At 37.0% G+C, this 14,013-nt stretch overlaps 1 protein-coding gene across 1 annotated transcript; it reads left to right on the top strand.

Annotated features, from left to right (window-relative positions):
• The first annotated feature begins 4,549 nt into the window (after positions 1–4,549).
• On the top strand, positions 4,550–12,723 carry LOC139855541 (cinnamoyl-CoA reductase 1-like). The gene is made up of 6 exons (XM_071844773.1): positions 4,550–4,693; positions 5,112–5,284; positions 5,358–5,543; positions 10,958–11,120; positions 12,029–12,230; positions 12,359–12,723. Exons 1-6 carry the CDS (start codon positions 4,588–4,590, stop codon positions 12,522–12,524), a joined length of 996 nt encoding a protein of 331 aa, XP_071700874.1. The 5' UTR covers positions 4,550–4,587; the 3' UTR covers positions 12,525–12,723.
• The last annotated feature ends 1,290 nt before the right edge of the window (positions 12,724–14,013 follow it).

Below are 14,013 nucleotides of genomic sequence, written 5' to 3'. Positions count from 1 at the left end.
CACGACGTATCATCCTCAAACGGACGGTCAAACCGAACGTACGAATCAAACTTTGGAAGATATGTTACGGGCGTGCATTATTGATTTCGGTGGTAGTTGGGATGAGCACCTGCCTTTGGTGGAATTCTCGTACAATAATAGTTATCACACTAGTATCGAGATGCCACCTTATGAGATGCTTTATGGGCGTAGGTGTCGAACTCCAATTTGTTGGGGTGAAGTGGGTCAAGGGGAAATCGGGAGTACCGATTTGGTTTTGGAGACGAATAACAAGATTGATATTATTCGGGATCATTTGAAGAAGGCTCAAGATAGACAAAAGTCGTATGCCGATAAACGTAGGCGAACGATCGAATTTCAAGAAAGCGACATGGTAATGCTTAAGGTTTCGCCATGGAAGGGTATTATCCGATTTCAAAAATGGGGAAAGTTAGTTCCTCGGTTTATTGGGCCATTCAAAGTTTTAGCTCGTGTTGGCGAAGTTGCATATCGATTAGAATTATCCGAAGAACTTGCGGGGATCCATAACACATTTCATGTTTTCCACCTCCGTAAGTGTCTTGCGGATGATTCTTCGTGGATGCCATTAGACGAAATCGAGCTAAACAACAAGTTGGAATATGTTGAAGAGCCGATTGCTATACTTGATGAGAAAGTGAAAATGTTGCGTAACAAGGAGGTAAGGACCCTTAAGGTTCAATGGCGTCGTAGTAAAGGTTCTGAGTTTACATGGGAACCCGAGGAATTTGTGTTGGTTTATCTTCCTGCTTGTCATGCGGCTTGGATCGCGAGGACGCGCTCCGATGTAAGTGGGGGAGAGTTGTAAGACCCGAATATTTTTCCTTGTAAATATGTGTGAATAAGTTATTCAAGTTGTGGGGTTTACGTTGTATATAATTAAAAGACAAAAGAAGCTGAACTGGGCATTTGGCGCGCCACACGGCCTTATGGCGCGCTGCGCCATTACCGGCTGACAGCTCACTTTGTTTTTAATCAAGATATTTTGAGGGCATTTTGGTAAAACCACTTAAGGTCCGACTTTAAGGCTTGGATCAGTTGTTTGGAGTGTCATTTACTCCATATTCACCCACCTTATCATCTTCCAATCAATTCTAGAGAGAGAGTTAGATTCTAGAGTGAGAGAGCTCAAATTAAGGAAGAAGAAGCTCGAATCGGGTCAAAGTGCAAGCACTAAAGTTGTTCATCTCCTCAATTGCTACGTTTTGATAGTTGTGGTAAGCCCTAAACCTAACTTCCTTGTTTTAATTAATTAAGAGTTAGGATTGGTGTAGGTGATGAACACTAAGACCCATTTGTTAGTAAATTGGGTGTTTTGGGTGAATTAGGGTTATGTTGACTCAAAGATGACTAACTAGGGTTTTCAAGTATTAATTGTTGTTAATAAACCTTAATTAGTTAGTAAATTGCTAGAACACCAATATTTATGTAAATGGGTGTTGCGTGGGTTAGTGGATGACCCGAAATGGGCGTGTTGACCTTAAATGGGTCAAAATGGACCTAAATGAATAAATGTTTGTGATTAATGCATAAACCTAGTGTTAAAAGGTGTTTTAAGACCTAACTTGGCTAATGTTAGGGTTTTGGCAAAAGATGACCCAATTATGGGGTTAGGTGTCCAAATGGGTCAAAATGACATAGTAGTGGTAAGTGTTGTGAGTTTGACCAACTTGAATGGTTGATTGATTGTATGTGCGTAATAATAGGTGCGTTACCTTGAAGATTCAAGCTTGATTTTATTGATTCACCGAAGGCGTAAGGTGAGTGGAATAATTATGCGTGTATGTATATAATGTATTTATTTGTGTAGAATGGATGTGGCATTGTCGCGTTGTTAAGACACCACGTTCTATGTAACGAGTAGTATTGTCGCGTTGTTTAAGACACTACTCATTGTTTGATTGACATGTGGTATTGTCGCGTTGTCTAAGACGCCACATTGTCATAGGAGTGGATGTCGCGTTGTTTAAAAAACCACTCATCGTTTTGATTGGCATGTGGATTCGTCGCGTTGTTCAAGACGCCACATTGTCATGGGGGTGAGTGAGTCGCGTTGTTTAAGACATCACCCTGGGGATTAGTGATTACGCGTCGTTTAAGTAACACTAACGGATGTTATGAACTCCAACGGCCTTTTAAGTACCGTTCCCTTGCTCGATTGGTTAACCATGGTTATAAGAATGTTGTGTTAGCATATTTAATTATGAACTATATGCTATTGGTATTGCTAGCTCCTTATGAATTTGCGGTTATTGGTATATGCTTAATGTTTTGCATGGTTGTCGAATTGCTAGCTCGTGTGCGATAATGTGTAAGTGATGCAAGTAAGTAGATTATATATGTATGTGTATAATTATTGCATTCACTAAGCTTGCTTACCCTCTCGTTGTTTACTATTTTTATAGGTTCGTTTGTGGACAAGGGTAAGGGCATTATCATGGAATAGAGATCCCGCTTTGTTGATTTGGGGACGATTTTTGGAAGTATTAGTTCTTGGAGTTTGACCGAGACTTGGGTAGTTTAATCCCAAACGCCATGCTCGTAGTGTAGTTTGGTACTTAAACTTTTTGGCGGTCGAAACTCATATTTTGTATTAAACTCGTAAACCGGCCAATGTGGGCCCCATCATGCAAAACTTGTTTTTATGTTTGAATCGCGTTAGTTTTACATATTTGAAAATGTTGGTGAAAGCGTTCGGTCTAATTATGACGGGAAGTAGTCGATCTTTTTCGCGTTTAAAACTTTTTTGGACAGACCAGTTTGGCGCGCCGCGCCACATGCTGAACAGGAAATTTTTTTTTTTTATTTCGTATTTTAACGCGGGTTGTTCGTGGTTTGGTTTGGGTTGTTACATTTTGGGACTGAGAATACATGCGCTGTTTTTACAACTGCTTTATTAAATGCTTTTGAAATATATTTTGAACTGCAAATACATGAAATGCTTTTATAAATGTTTGACGAGATAGACACAAGCAAAACATTCCTCGAATGAATTATGTGGACGTGATAATTGCCACCATTGAATTATGTGGACGTGATAATTGACACAATTGATATAAATATTTTTTCCCTGATTATTATTGCTTGGTAACCTAAGAATTAGGGAACATCACTAATTTTGAGAATTAGTGCACGTCTAATTGACGCGAATCCTAAAGGTAGCTACCGGGTTTAACACCCCCACCCAGAATGTTCACTAGACGGAAGGGCTAGTGGGCGTGGTGTTTAGTACTTCGAAGTTTATGTGATTATTATACAGACGAGATGTTCTGTTTTGGGGATATTATTATGCGCATTATATGTTAAGGTCGGTTACCAAGCCAAGCTATGAAAGCAATGAAAAGTGAATGTTATGAATCGAGAGAATGATTTTATACACAGGTTATGTGTATGTTATTTTGTGCACGAGATATGTGTACGGTTACTAAGATTTATGAAAGATGATTTCGTACACGAGAAAGGTGCTATGTATTTAAAAGATATCACATGTACATTACAGGTGGGTATAGGATTCGGGCTCATTTGTACCATGCAGCATTTAAATCTTGTAGTCTATCAAAATGATGAATTTTATTATTTTATGATAAACCTATGAACTCACCAACTTTTTGGTTGACACTTGAAAGCATGTTTATTCTCATGTATGAAAGAAACCTTCCGCTGTGCATTTGCTCATTTTAAAGACATTATTTGGAGTCGATCATCGCAATGGGATCAGATGTTAGTGACTTCGTCCAGATGAATTAGGACGGAGTATGACAAAAAGTTAGATTAGTTGACACTTTAATTGTTTTGAAATGGTATGTAGTTTGACCAAATTTATTCGTAATTAATGTAGTAGGATAAAAAAGGGCAGGTTTTTTTTTTGGGGGATGATTCTCACACACACTTTTTTGATTCTCACACACCTATTTTAACCTTTTACTCTTTTAATAATATTCAATTGGTGTGTGAGGATCAAAAAAGTGTGTGTGAGAATCATCCTTTTTTTTTTTTTTTTTTTTTGGTGGTAGTTGTTTGCATAGCAATAGGGATACGTGGGCTCTTATATTAAAGAGTACGTGTAGCAGTATATATTTATAGCAAGTATTTAAGTAAGCTTTTCCAATATATTTTAATTTGGAGAGTACCGAAAGTAACAATGTAGTCTGTAAGCCTTCACTAGTTTTATACTCATTTAAATATTTAAGTATAAAGTATATATTTGGTGTGTTGTGGTGTGCTACAATAATAATAATAATTAAGAATGAAAGTAAGATTGTGATGTACTGATGTGTATGTTCCAAACCACACCCAGAGTATTTTCCCCTGAAAACTGTGTGTTGTCCTGTATTTATATGAATTTGACTTTTCAAGAAACAAAGTGAGTAGTGATAATTTAATAAAATAAGCTTTCATCATCTCAATTGGTTTTGTCAAAAATGGCTTCTCGTACTAGTGACATATGCACAAACGTTTGCAAGTGTATTTCTAATCACTATTTAAATCCTACCGTAGTTAGCAAAAGATACAAAAAATATTTGAAGTTTTCTAAAAAATTACTTAAAACCAAAAGACACTAGAGAACAAATGGAGAGGGTTTGTGTAACAGGAGCAGGAGGTTATATTGCTTCATGGGTTGTCAAGCTTTTTCTTTCAAAAGGTTACATGGTTCATGGAACTGTTAGAGACCCATGTATGTTATTCTTATCTTCTCTTAATTATGATCTTGCCTTTAATCACGCTTAGTAGTCATACTCCTCATATTCCTTTTTATTTGAATAAATTAAAATTAATAATTATAACTATTTCAGTACAAAAAGATATAATCTCCTAGTTTCTGTCATTCAAGCCATCCAATAGACTATTGGTTGGGCACCGATATCCTTTCAAGAAGTGTCAGGTTTAAACCTCACCGACAACATATCTTAAGGTGGTTAAGGAAAAGAGTCGAAAACGATTACGGGATGATCCGGTTCGGCTGGCGTACATGAGTAAATATTACTTGCTTTCCCTTTCCCCGGTAGCCCGAACAGGATCCATGTACCCGTCATTCCGTGTATGCATGTCTTTAAGGCATATTTGTTAAAATAATAGAATTAATTGATGTGAAGGTGATGAGAAAAAGAATGGTCATTTAAAGAAGTTGGACAATGGTGAAGAAAGGTTGCAGCTGTTTAAGGCAGATTTGTTAGACTATGAAGCTCTTTGTGCTGCATTTGACGGCTGCATTGGTGTTCTTCATATCGCGTCTCCTATTCCTATCAAACCTCCATCTAATCCACAGGTTATTAATCGCCGTCTTTTATCACTGCTTATAAGTAACTTAAAGATAATCCAACTGAAATTTCAATTCACAGGTAGAACTGCTTGATCCGGCTATATTAGGAACACGAAATGTGTTGAATGCTTGTTTGAAGGCTAAAGTAAAGAAGGTTGTAGTCGTTTCTTCTGGGTCTGCTATTTATATGAACCCCAAGTGGCCCAAAGGCCAGGAAATGGATGAAAGCTGCTGGACAGATGTCGAATATGCCAAATCAATCCATGTATGTACTACTTACTACATATCCTTGTTGAACTTAACTAAACACACACACAAAATAACAAGGCTAAATGCTGAAATTGAAATGGAAACACACAGAGATTTTTCACGTAATGTTTGTGCTTTTTCTGATATTAAACCAAAGAAAACATGATGCCTTATATAGGCTTACAGAGAATAAAAATAACTGAAGATAGCCTAATCTACTGCCACTACTTTCTCCACTACTCAGTGACAAAATCAAATGCATAAAAATAGGAACAACCTACCACTAACTTATTCAAACATAACTAAAATAAAAGATAGGGTTGACTAAGTCATACTAACTTAGTCTTTGGTGTTGTAATGTGACTTTAACACTCCCCTTCAACACCAACTTTCTCCATTCCAAGTTGACGACAAAAATAATCAAATTTGTTGCCAACCAAGCTCTTTGTGAAAACATCCGCAACCTGCTCATCTGTTGGAACATACTTCAACTCAATTTCTTCATTCAACACTTTCTCTCGTATGAAATGATAGTGTACTTCAATGTGCTTTGTTCTAGCATGAAAAACCGGATTCTCAGCTAATTTGATTGCTGACAGATTATCACAATACAATGGAACCCCATATTCAACTTCTTGATGTAACTCAGATAGCAACTGTACGATCCATTTGACTTCTTGAGCTGCCATAGCTGCTGCTCGATATTCAGCTTCGGTGGATGATAATGAGACTGTAGGTTGCCGTTTACTGCACCACGAAATGGCTCCTGTTCCAAGCATAAACACGTAACCAGTTGTTGATCGTCTCGTATCATGATCACCAGCATAATCTGCATCACAGTATCCAACCAAGCTACATTCTTCACCTTTCTTAAACAAGATGCCATAACCAAGAGTACCCTTTACATATCTCAACACCCGACGAGCAGCTTCCAAATGAGGCTTCTTAGGACTTTGCATATATCGACTCATTACACTAGTAGCAAATGAAATATCGGGTCGGGTTAGTGTAAGATATATCAGACTGCCTACCAATTTTCGATACATAGTAGCATCTTCAAGATTCTTCCCTTTATCAGCACACATCTTGAAATTAAACTCTAAAGGTGTTTTCATTGGCTTGCATTCCATCATGCCAAACTTCTTCAAGAGATCAGTTGAGTACTTAGTTTGATGAAGTATAATTCCATCACTACTGTACTCAAGTTCCAAGCCAAGAAAGTGTCTAAGACGGCCAAGATCTTTCATTTGAAACCTTATACTTAGATTCTTCTTAATTCGAACAATTTCTTCTTCACAATCGCCTGTGATAATTAAGTCATCTACGTACACCAGAATCACAGCCATCTTTCCTTCCAACACTTTGACAAATAAACTGGAATCGGCACTTGTTAATATATAACCATTATGAGTTAAGAATTCAGAGATTTTACCATACCACGCTCTCGGTGCTTGTTTAAGCCCGTAGAGTGCCTTTCGAAGCTTACACACATACTCTGGATGACGTTTATCTTGAAAACCCATAGGTTGATTCATGTAAATTTCGCGATCCAACTCGCCATGCAAAAAGGCATTTTTCACATCCATTTGCCACAATTTCCAATCTTTGTTTGCTGCCAATGCTAGTAGCACACGTACTGTTGTGAGTCTAGCTACAGGGCTGAACGTTTCATCATAGTCCATCCCATATTGCTGTGAAAACCCTCTTGCTACCAATCGTGCCTTGTAACGTTCGATTGAACCATTTGCTTGACGTTTTATCTTGTACACCCATTTACATGAGATGGGTTTAACATCATTCGGCTTTGGTACTAGTTCCCAAGTCTGACTTCTCACCAATGCATCTATTTCTTCCTTCATGGCTGCATCCCATTCGACAATTTGAGATGCATCTTCGAATGATTCTGGTTCAACCTCCTCATCAGTTACAATCGCTGCATTAGCATATTTTGGATTTGGTTTTCGAATTCTTGATGATCTTCTCACTGACTGTGATCCTTCTCCCTCTTCATTTCTTTGATGCACACCAGTTTGCCAAGGACTGTCACTTTCACTTTGTTGATTATCAGAATCATCCTCTACAACTTGCTTATCTTTTGCAACAAGTTGTATTTCTGACTCTTCTTTTTGTTCCTGATCAGGTACTTCTCCATGTGGTGCTTCTTCATTGTTTGAAGTCCACCACGAAGATGATTCATCAAACACGACATTTCGGGACGTATAACACTTTCCAGTCGATGGATCACAACATTTCCATCCTTTTCGATTGTTATCATACCCTACAAAAATACAACGAATGGCTTTCTTTTCCATTTTGCTGCGTAAATGATCAGGCACAAATACATAACAAACGCATCCAAACACACGATAGAAACTAACAGAGGGTTTAGTATTCCATATTTTTTCGAAAGGAGAGAGATAAGCTAACCGTTGTTGTGGAATCCTATTGATCACATAGGCTGCGGTTTTCATTGCTTCAGCCCAAAAACGACCAGGCACATTCTTAGAGTGCATCATACTTCGACATGTTTCAGCTAAGTGTCGGTTTTTCCTTTCAGAAACACCGTTCTGTTGAGGTGTATTAGGACACGTAAGATGATGACGTATCTTACTTTCTCGAAGGAAAGTTGTAAACTCGCTTGAAACATACTCTCCCCCATTATCAGTGCGTAAACACACTATACTCGAACCAAGCTCAGATTCACTTTCTTCCTTAAACAATTTGAACTTCAATAAAGCATCAGATTTATGTTTAAGAAAATATACCCACACGTACCTTGAATAATCGTCAATAAAGGTGATCATGTACTTCATTCCACCAACCGAAGCCTGCTTTACTGGACCAAATAGGTCTGAATGAACCAGTTCTAACACCTTTTTAGCTTTAAAATTGGAGTCCTCATATGGTAGTTGATGTGCTTTACCGTATTGACAACCTGCACAAACTACTTCTTTTCGCACTTCAAGTTTTGGCAGACCCCTCACCAGTGACTTCTTCATCATCATTTCCAATTTATCATACCCAACATGACCCAATCGTGAATGCCATAGATCCACAGTCTCGCTTTTTCTTGTTTTGTCAACATAAGCTGTTTCGGCAGACATCACGTAGACAGATTCTTTCTTCTTCCCTATCATTATTGGTTCACCAATTACTTGAATCTTCTCATAGACTTTAACATCTTCTGGACCAAATAGCACGAATTGACCATTTGATGTTACTTGAGGAACTGAGAACAAATTCTTCTTGACACCAGGCACGTGATAAACATTTTCTAGTGACACATCAGAATCACCTTGAGGAGATGATACAACAGTATTGCCAATATGGGCAATAGATAATTTCGTATTGTCTGCTGTCACCACAACTTTGCTGCCATTGTATCTTACTGTGTTATGAAGCTTCTCCTTGTCACCGGTCATATGATTCGAACATCCAGAATCAACAATCCAGTCACGTTGATGATTAAGTCGTTTAGACTTTGAAACAGACAGAGACAATTCTTCTTCTTCTGTCACCAGTAATGCTTCGACATCCCACTCATCATCATCTTTTGATTGAGCATTATTGACCTCTTCTGTTTTCTTGGCATTACAATCCCTTGCCAAGTGCCCTTTCTTCTGACAACTGTAGCACCTTGGTATGTACTTCTTTCCTTTGAAGCGTTTACTTGAACCGTCTTCTGATCGATTCCCTTTACCACCTTCTTGAGTCTTTGTCTTGTCATCATTCTTTTTCCACCCACTTGCATTTTTGTTTTTCGAATTCCACTTGCTCTTGTTGACATATAGTGCTTCTTCTTCGGTCTTTACAGAGACTGCACCCATTTGCTTTGTCAACGCCTCCTGACTAGCTAGTAGATTTTCAAATTCTACAAGTGATGGTTGTGTTTGCCATCCTTGTACAGCTGCAACAAAACTGCGAAACTCAGGTTTCAAGCCATGAATAATTATTCGCTTCATCCTGGCTTCACCTATTCGAGCTTCTGGATCTAATTCAGAAATTTGACGACAAATAGACTTCACTTTGTAGAAGTATTGTGCTATTGTCAGATCACGTTGAGTCACTGATAGTAACTCACCTTCTAACAGTTGAAGTTTTGTATCATTCTTCTTGGAAAACAGCTTTTCAAATGTATCCCAAGCCTCCTTTGGATTTTCAGCATCCCGGATATGTTCTAACACCTCTTCTTCAACTGTTGTCTTCAACACGAACATTGCTTTCCCTGCTTTCACCTTCCACTTCCTTAATACACCATTGTTGTCTTCTGCTGTAGGCTGGTGAACATCGTTCCCATTCACAACTTCCCACAGATCTTGTCCCTGCATATAAGACATTATGCAGGTCGACCATGTGTTGTAGTTTTGATTGTTTAATTTCTTAATCCCACCAAAAACTTGTAGATCAGACATGTTTATGGGCTGGCTCTTGATACCAGATGTTGAACTTAACTAAACACACACACAAAATAACAAGGCTAAATGCTGAAATTGAAATGGAAACACACAGAGATTTTTCACGTAATGTTTGTGCTTTTTCTGATATTAAACCAAAGAAAACATGATGCCTTATATAGGCTTACAGAGAATAAAAATAACTGAAGATAGCCTAATCTACTGCCACTACTTTCTCCACTACTCAGTGACAAAATCAAATGCATAAAAATAGGAACAACCTACCACTAACTTATTCAAACATAACTAAAATAAAAGATAGGGTTGACTAAGTCATACTAACTTAGTCTTTGGTGTTGTAATGTGACTTTAACAATCCTAATAGTCTTTTTCATAGATTGCTTAGATTTAATTTTGTGACCATTACAACTACAATAATTAGATCTGGTATTAATTAAGTAATCCTGTATTATCATAATATCTGAAGGTGGAAATTTTATCCATTTTACCAATGAGTTGGTTGATTTAGGTATGTTTTATCTCCAACATGTGAGATGATGGGTTGATCAAAGTCAAAAGTTGACTAAAAGAGGAATGAGTCAAATGGATTGGAAGTTATCCAAAGTCTATTTTAATTCTTAAAACCTTGTAAATCATTTTCTTAAATACCTTATTAATGTTATGATATTGGTCTATTATTAATAATTAGTAACAAATTAGTTATTTCATATAAAAAAGGACAAGAAAATGTCAGCAGGTTAACCCAAGCTTGTATATTTCACGCCACAATGTCATTGCCCTGTTCGAGTCTAAACCCATTTTGGCCCGATACATAAAATGTCCATTTACCAACCCTCTAATAAATAGTCTTCTCACAAAAACAATCATTATATGTTTTTCCAATATACTCAGTATTAATTTAGACCCTTAATAATTATTAAATCGGAACTATATATAACTAGTATCATCGACACTATTTAATTTTGAGTAGTCAACAATAGATTTGTCAATAAGCAACATTTACTTGTGTTTTTAGCAATGGTATGGTGTATCAAAGACAGTGGCAGAGATTGAAGCTTTGGAATATGCAAAACGAGGTGACCTGAGTGTTGTAACAGCTTGTCCATCTATAGTAATCGGGCCAAAGTTGCAGTCCACCTTAAATGCTACCAACTTACTACTTTTGACATACATGCGAGGTCAGACATTATCTTTTCCATACCTTTTCATTTTTCTAATCTGGCTGCAAAAAGTATCAATATATTGCTGTGTAGTTTCAACAATCAACAGTAGGCCATTCACATACTTTATATGGGTAAAAATAGGAAACTTAGTTCAAAAGAAGCAGGTCAAAATTAGTTGTACCGAACTTTTATCATATATCAAAATTCATTATTAATTCAGATGATTCGGATCATATATATTGGTTGGTCAAATCATCCAGACGCGACCTTGTTTATCATCAGTGGCGGAGCTTAGTGTATCCAGAAGGGGGTAACCGCCCTACCTGGATTTGAAAAAAAAAAAATTACACAATAAAGAAAAAAAAATTACTAAAAGATAAATGTTTTTTTAGTATTTACCCCCTGTCATTAGTTTTACCCCTCCTGAAGTCAGGTTCAAGTTCCGCCGCTGTTTATCATTAACCAAGCTTTCCATTTGCCACCCTTAATTAAATCAAAAAAAGGTTGTTTCAATAACTAAGGCCAAAAAAAGTAAGTTTCAACTTTCTAACTTAGAAATGTATACGAAATGTAACAAATAGCACGCACTACCTTATATCATACTGTCTGATGGTTCAAACCTAGCCAACATCATATTTCAGGTGGTCAGGAAAATGGTCCGAAACGATCACGGGATAACCCGGTTAGGCCGCGCACATCCACATTAATATCTTTTCAGTGGTAGGCAGAATATGGAAAACCTTATCTGTTTACCCGTTTTGATTTATTTTATACTGCCCGATGGAATTGAACAGTACTAACTAAAACTTTTATTTATTTATTTTTCTGTTTAATCGGAACCAGTTTTTTTTTTTTTTTTTTTTTTTTTTTTTTTTTTTTTTTTTTTTAAGGATTGATCTTACTTGTTGGATTTTTGTTTTAAGAGGATGGTAGAAAAGAAGGGACGACAATTGAAAACAGTGTACGGCCAGTTGTAGATGTTCGTGATCTGTCTGAGGCAATTTTACTTTTGTATGAAAATCCTGAAACCGAGGGAAGATATATATGCTCAGCATACTCGCTTACAACAAAAGAACTTGTTGCAAAGATGGAGAGCATGTTTCCAGGCTACAATTATCCCACAATGTAAGTATGTTTGAATGAAGTAAACTATCAAAAACAATTAATTAGATCCTTCGATCAAATTCATTTGGTAATTTTACATGTTTAATTGGCAGTAGTAATAATACTTTTTTGTGCTCGATTAATGACAGGTTTAAAGATAATAGTGACAATGTGTTATTCAACTCAAAAAAGTTGTTGAATTTGGGATGGAATTATAGGCCCTTGGAAGAGACCATAATTGACAACGTCAAGAATTACGAAGAAGCTGGTTTTTTGGATGAAGGAAAACCATTTCCGGTTAAAATCGGGTTTTAAGTTATCTGTTTCCCACATATGTTATGTATGTATGCTTTTTGGGTGTATGTCATGTATGTTTGTCATTTTTGTATGGTTGCTTCTTTGTTCGTTTGTGGGTTTTCATGTTCTTTGACATTTTAGCTATCCTATGCCTTGCGCCCCGCACTACACTCTAAGGTACGTTTTTATTTCCATTCTATTTTTTATTTTTTTTCAATGTACGTTTGTTTTATTTTTTTTGTTTTTATTTTTTTGATATATATGCATCCGGCTCTATTAAGTGATTTATCAGCAAGCGTCAATTTATTGACGACTTGACTTATCTTTAGAGCCTAGGTTGAATACCAGCCATTATTTAAAACCCATGAAAATTTGATCCTACCATTTTCATGACGTCTTTTTTTTTTTTACCTATTGGCCGGAGGTCCTCTTAGAAACAATCTCTCTATTTGTCGAACATAGAGAGTGATGACTTTCTCTACACTTGGAGTGTTTCACTCGGAGTGGAGAAATGACTTCTCTTTATTCTAGGGTAGAGGAAGGATTGTCTACGTCCCACCTCCCCCATACCCCACAAAATGGGATTGGGTTTGTTGTTGTTGTTGTTGTTGTTGTTGTTGATCGGCACGCGAGTGTCATTTGGCACGACAAATAAACCCAGATGAATGATGCACTACATGTTAAGAAAAGCGACACCGAATTATAGCAAACCGCTAGTAATAATTGAAATAGCGACAATAAAGAAACACCGAGATTTAACGTGGAAAATCCCAATAGGGTAAAAACCACGGGCAAGGAAAGAAACGCTTCACTAATAAGAATAATAGGAATTACACTTCTCTCTAATTACAAGGATAATCACCAATCTTTATATCTCCTGTAATTAGGAGATTAACACTCACTAACTCTCTATTTACTCTTTTAGTATACAAGATTACATCTTGAAATTGGGATGCCTTAATAAGCTTGAGGTGGGCTCTATTTATAGTACTTCAAAATGGGGTTGGTAAAGTATAAAACACAGAAGCCTTCAACACAATAGTAAGTCTTCAAAATAATGAAGCACAATATATATGTGCATGCTGACCAATTCCAACTACCACCCACCGTCCAATGTTAATTATTTCAACAATCTCCCACTTGAAGATTTGATTGAAGCTCAATCAATCTTCACACGATAACCCTTCCTTGCCAATGATGTTGCTCACATTTCTGCTAGGCCGCATGAGGAATGACACCAAACAAACTTGTCACGGTTGATTGACTTTGTTAGAAAATCAGCCACATTATTATCAGTATGAATTTTCTGCACATCCACGGTTCCTTCTTTCACTTTCTCACGAACGAAGCGATACTGAACTCGTATATGCTTTGTCTTTGAATGAAATGCTGGATTCCTTGCAAGATGCAAGGCACTCTGGTTGTCACAAAATAGAGTGATATTCTTTTGTTTGTGTCCGAGTTCCTTCAACAACATCTTCAACCATACTGCCTCTTTAGTAGCGTG

The sequence above is a fragment of the Rutidosis leptorrhynchoides genome, chromosome 6 (genome assembly GCF_046630445.1).
Source record: "Rutidosis leptorrhynchoides isolate AG116_Rl617_1_P2 chromosome 6, CSIRO_AGI_Rlap_v1, whole genome shotgun sequence".
NCBI lineage: Eukaryota > Viridiplantae > Streptophyta > Magnoliopsida > Asterales > Asteraceae > Rutidosis > Rutidosis leptorrhynchoides.
The sequence above is the reverse complement of the archived record's forward strand: the minus strand, read 5'-3'. Positions and strand labels throughout refer to the sequence as shown.

Excerpts from the sequence above, each read along its gene's own strand:
- LOC139855541 (XM_071844773.1), top strand. The coding sequence starts at position 4,588 with ATGGAGAGGGTTTGTGTAACAGGAGCAGGAGGTTATATTGCTTCATGG. Across the intron at positions 4,694-5,111 it reads TGGAACTGTTAGAGACCCAT|GTGATGAGAAAAAGAATGGT; the intron begins GTATGTTATTCT and ends ATTGATGTGAAG. Across the intron at positions 5,544-10,957 it reads AATATGCCAAATCAATCCAT|CAATGGTATGGTGTATCAAA; the intron begins GTATGTACTACT and ends TTGTGTTTTTAG.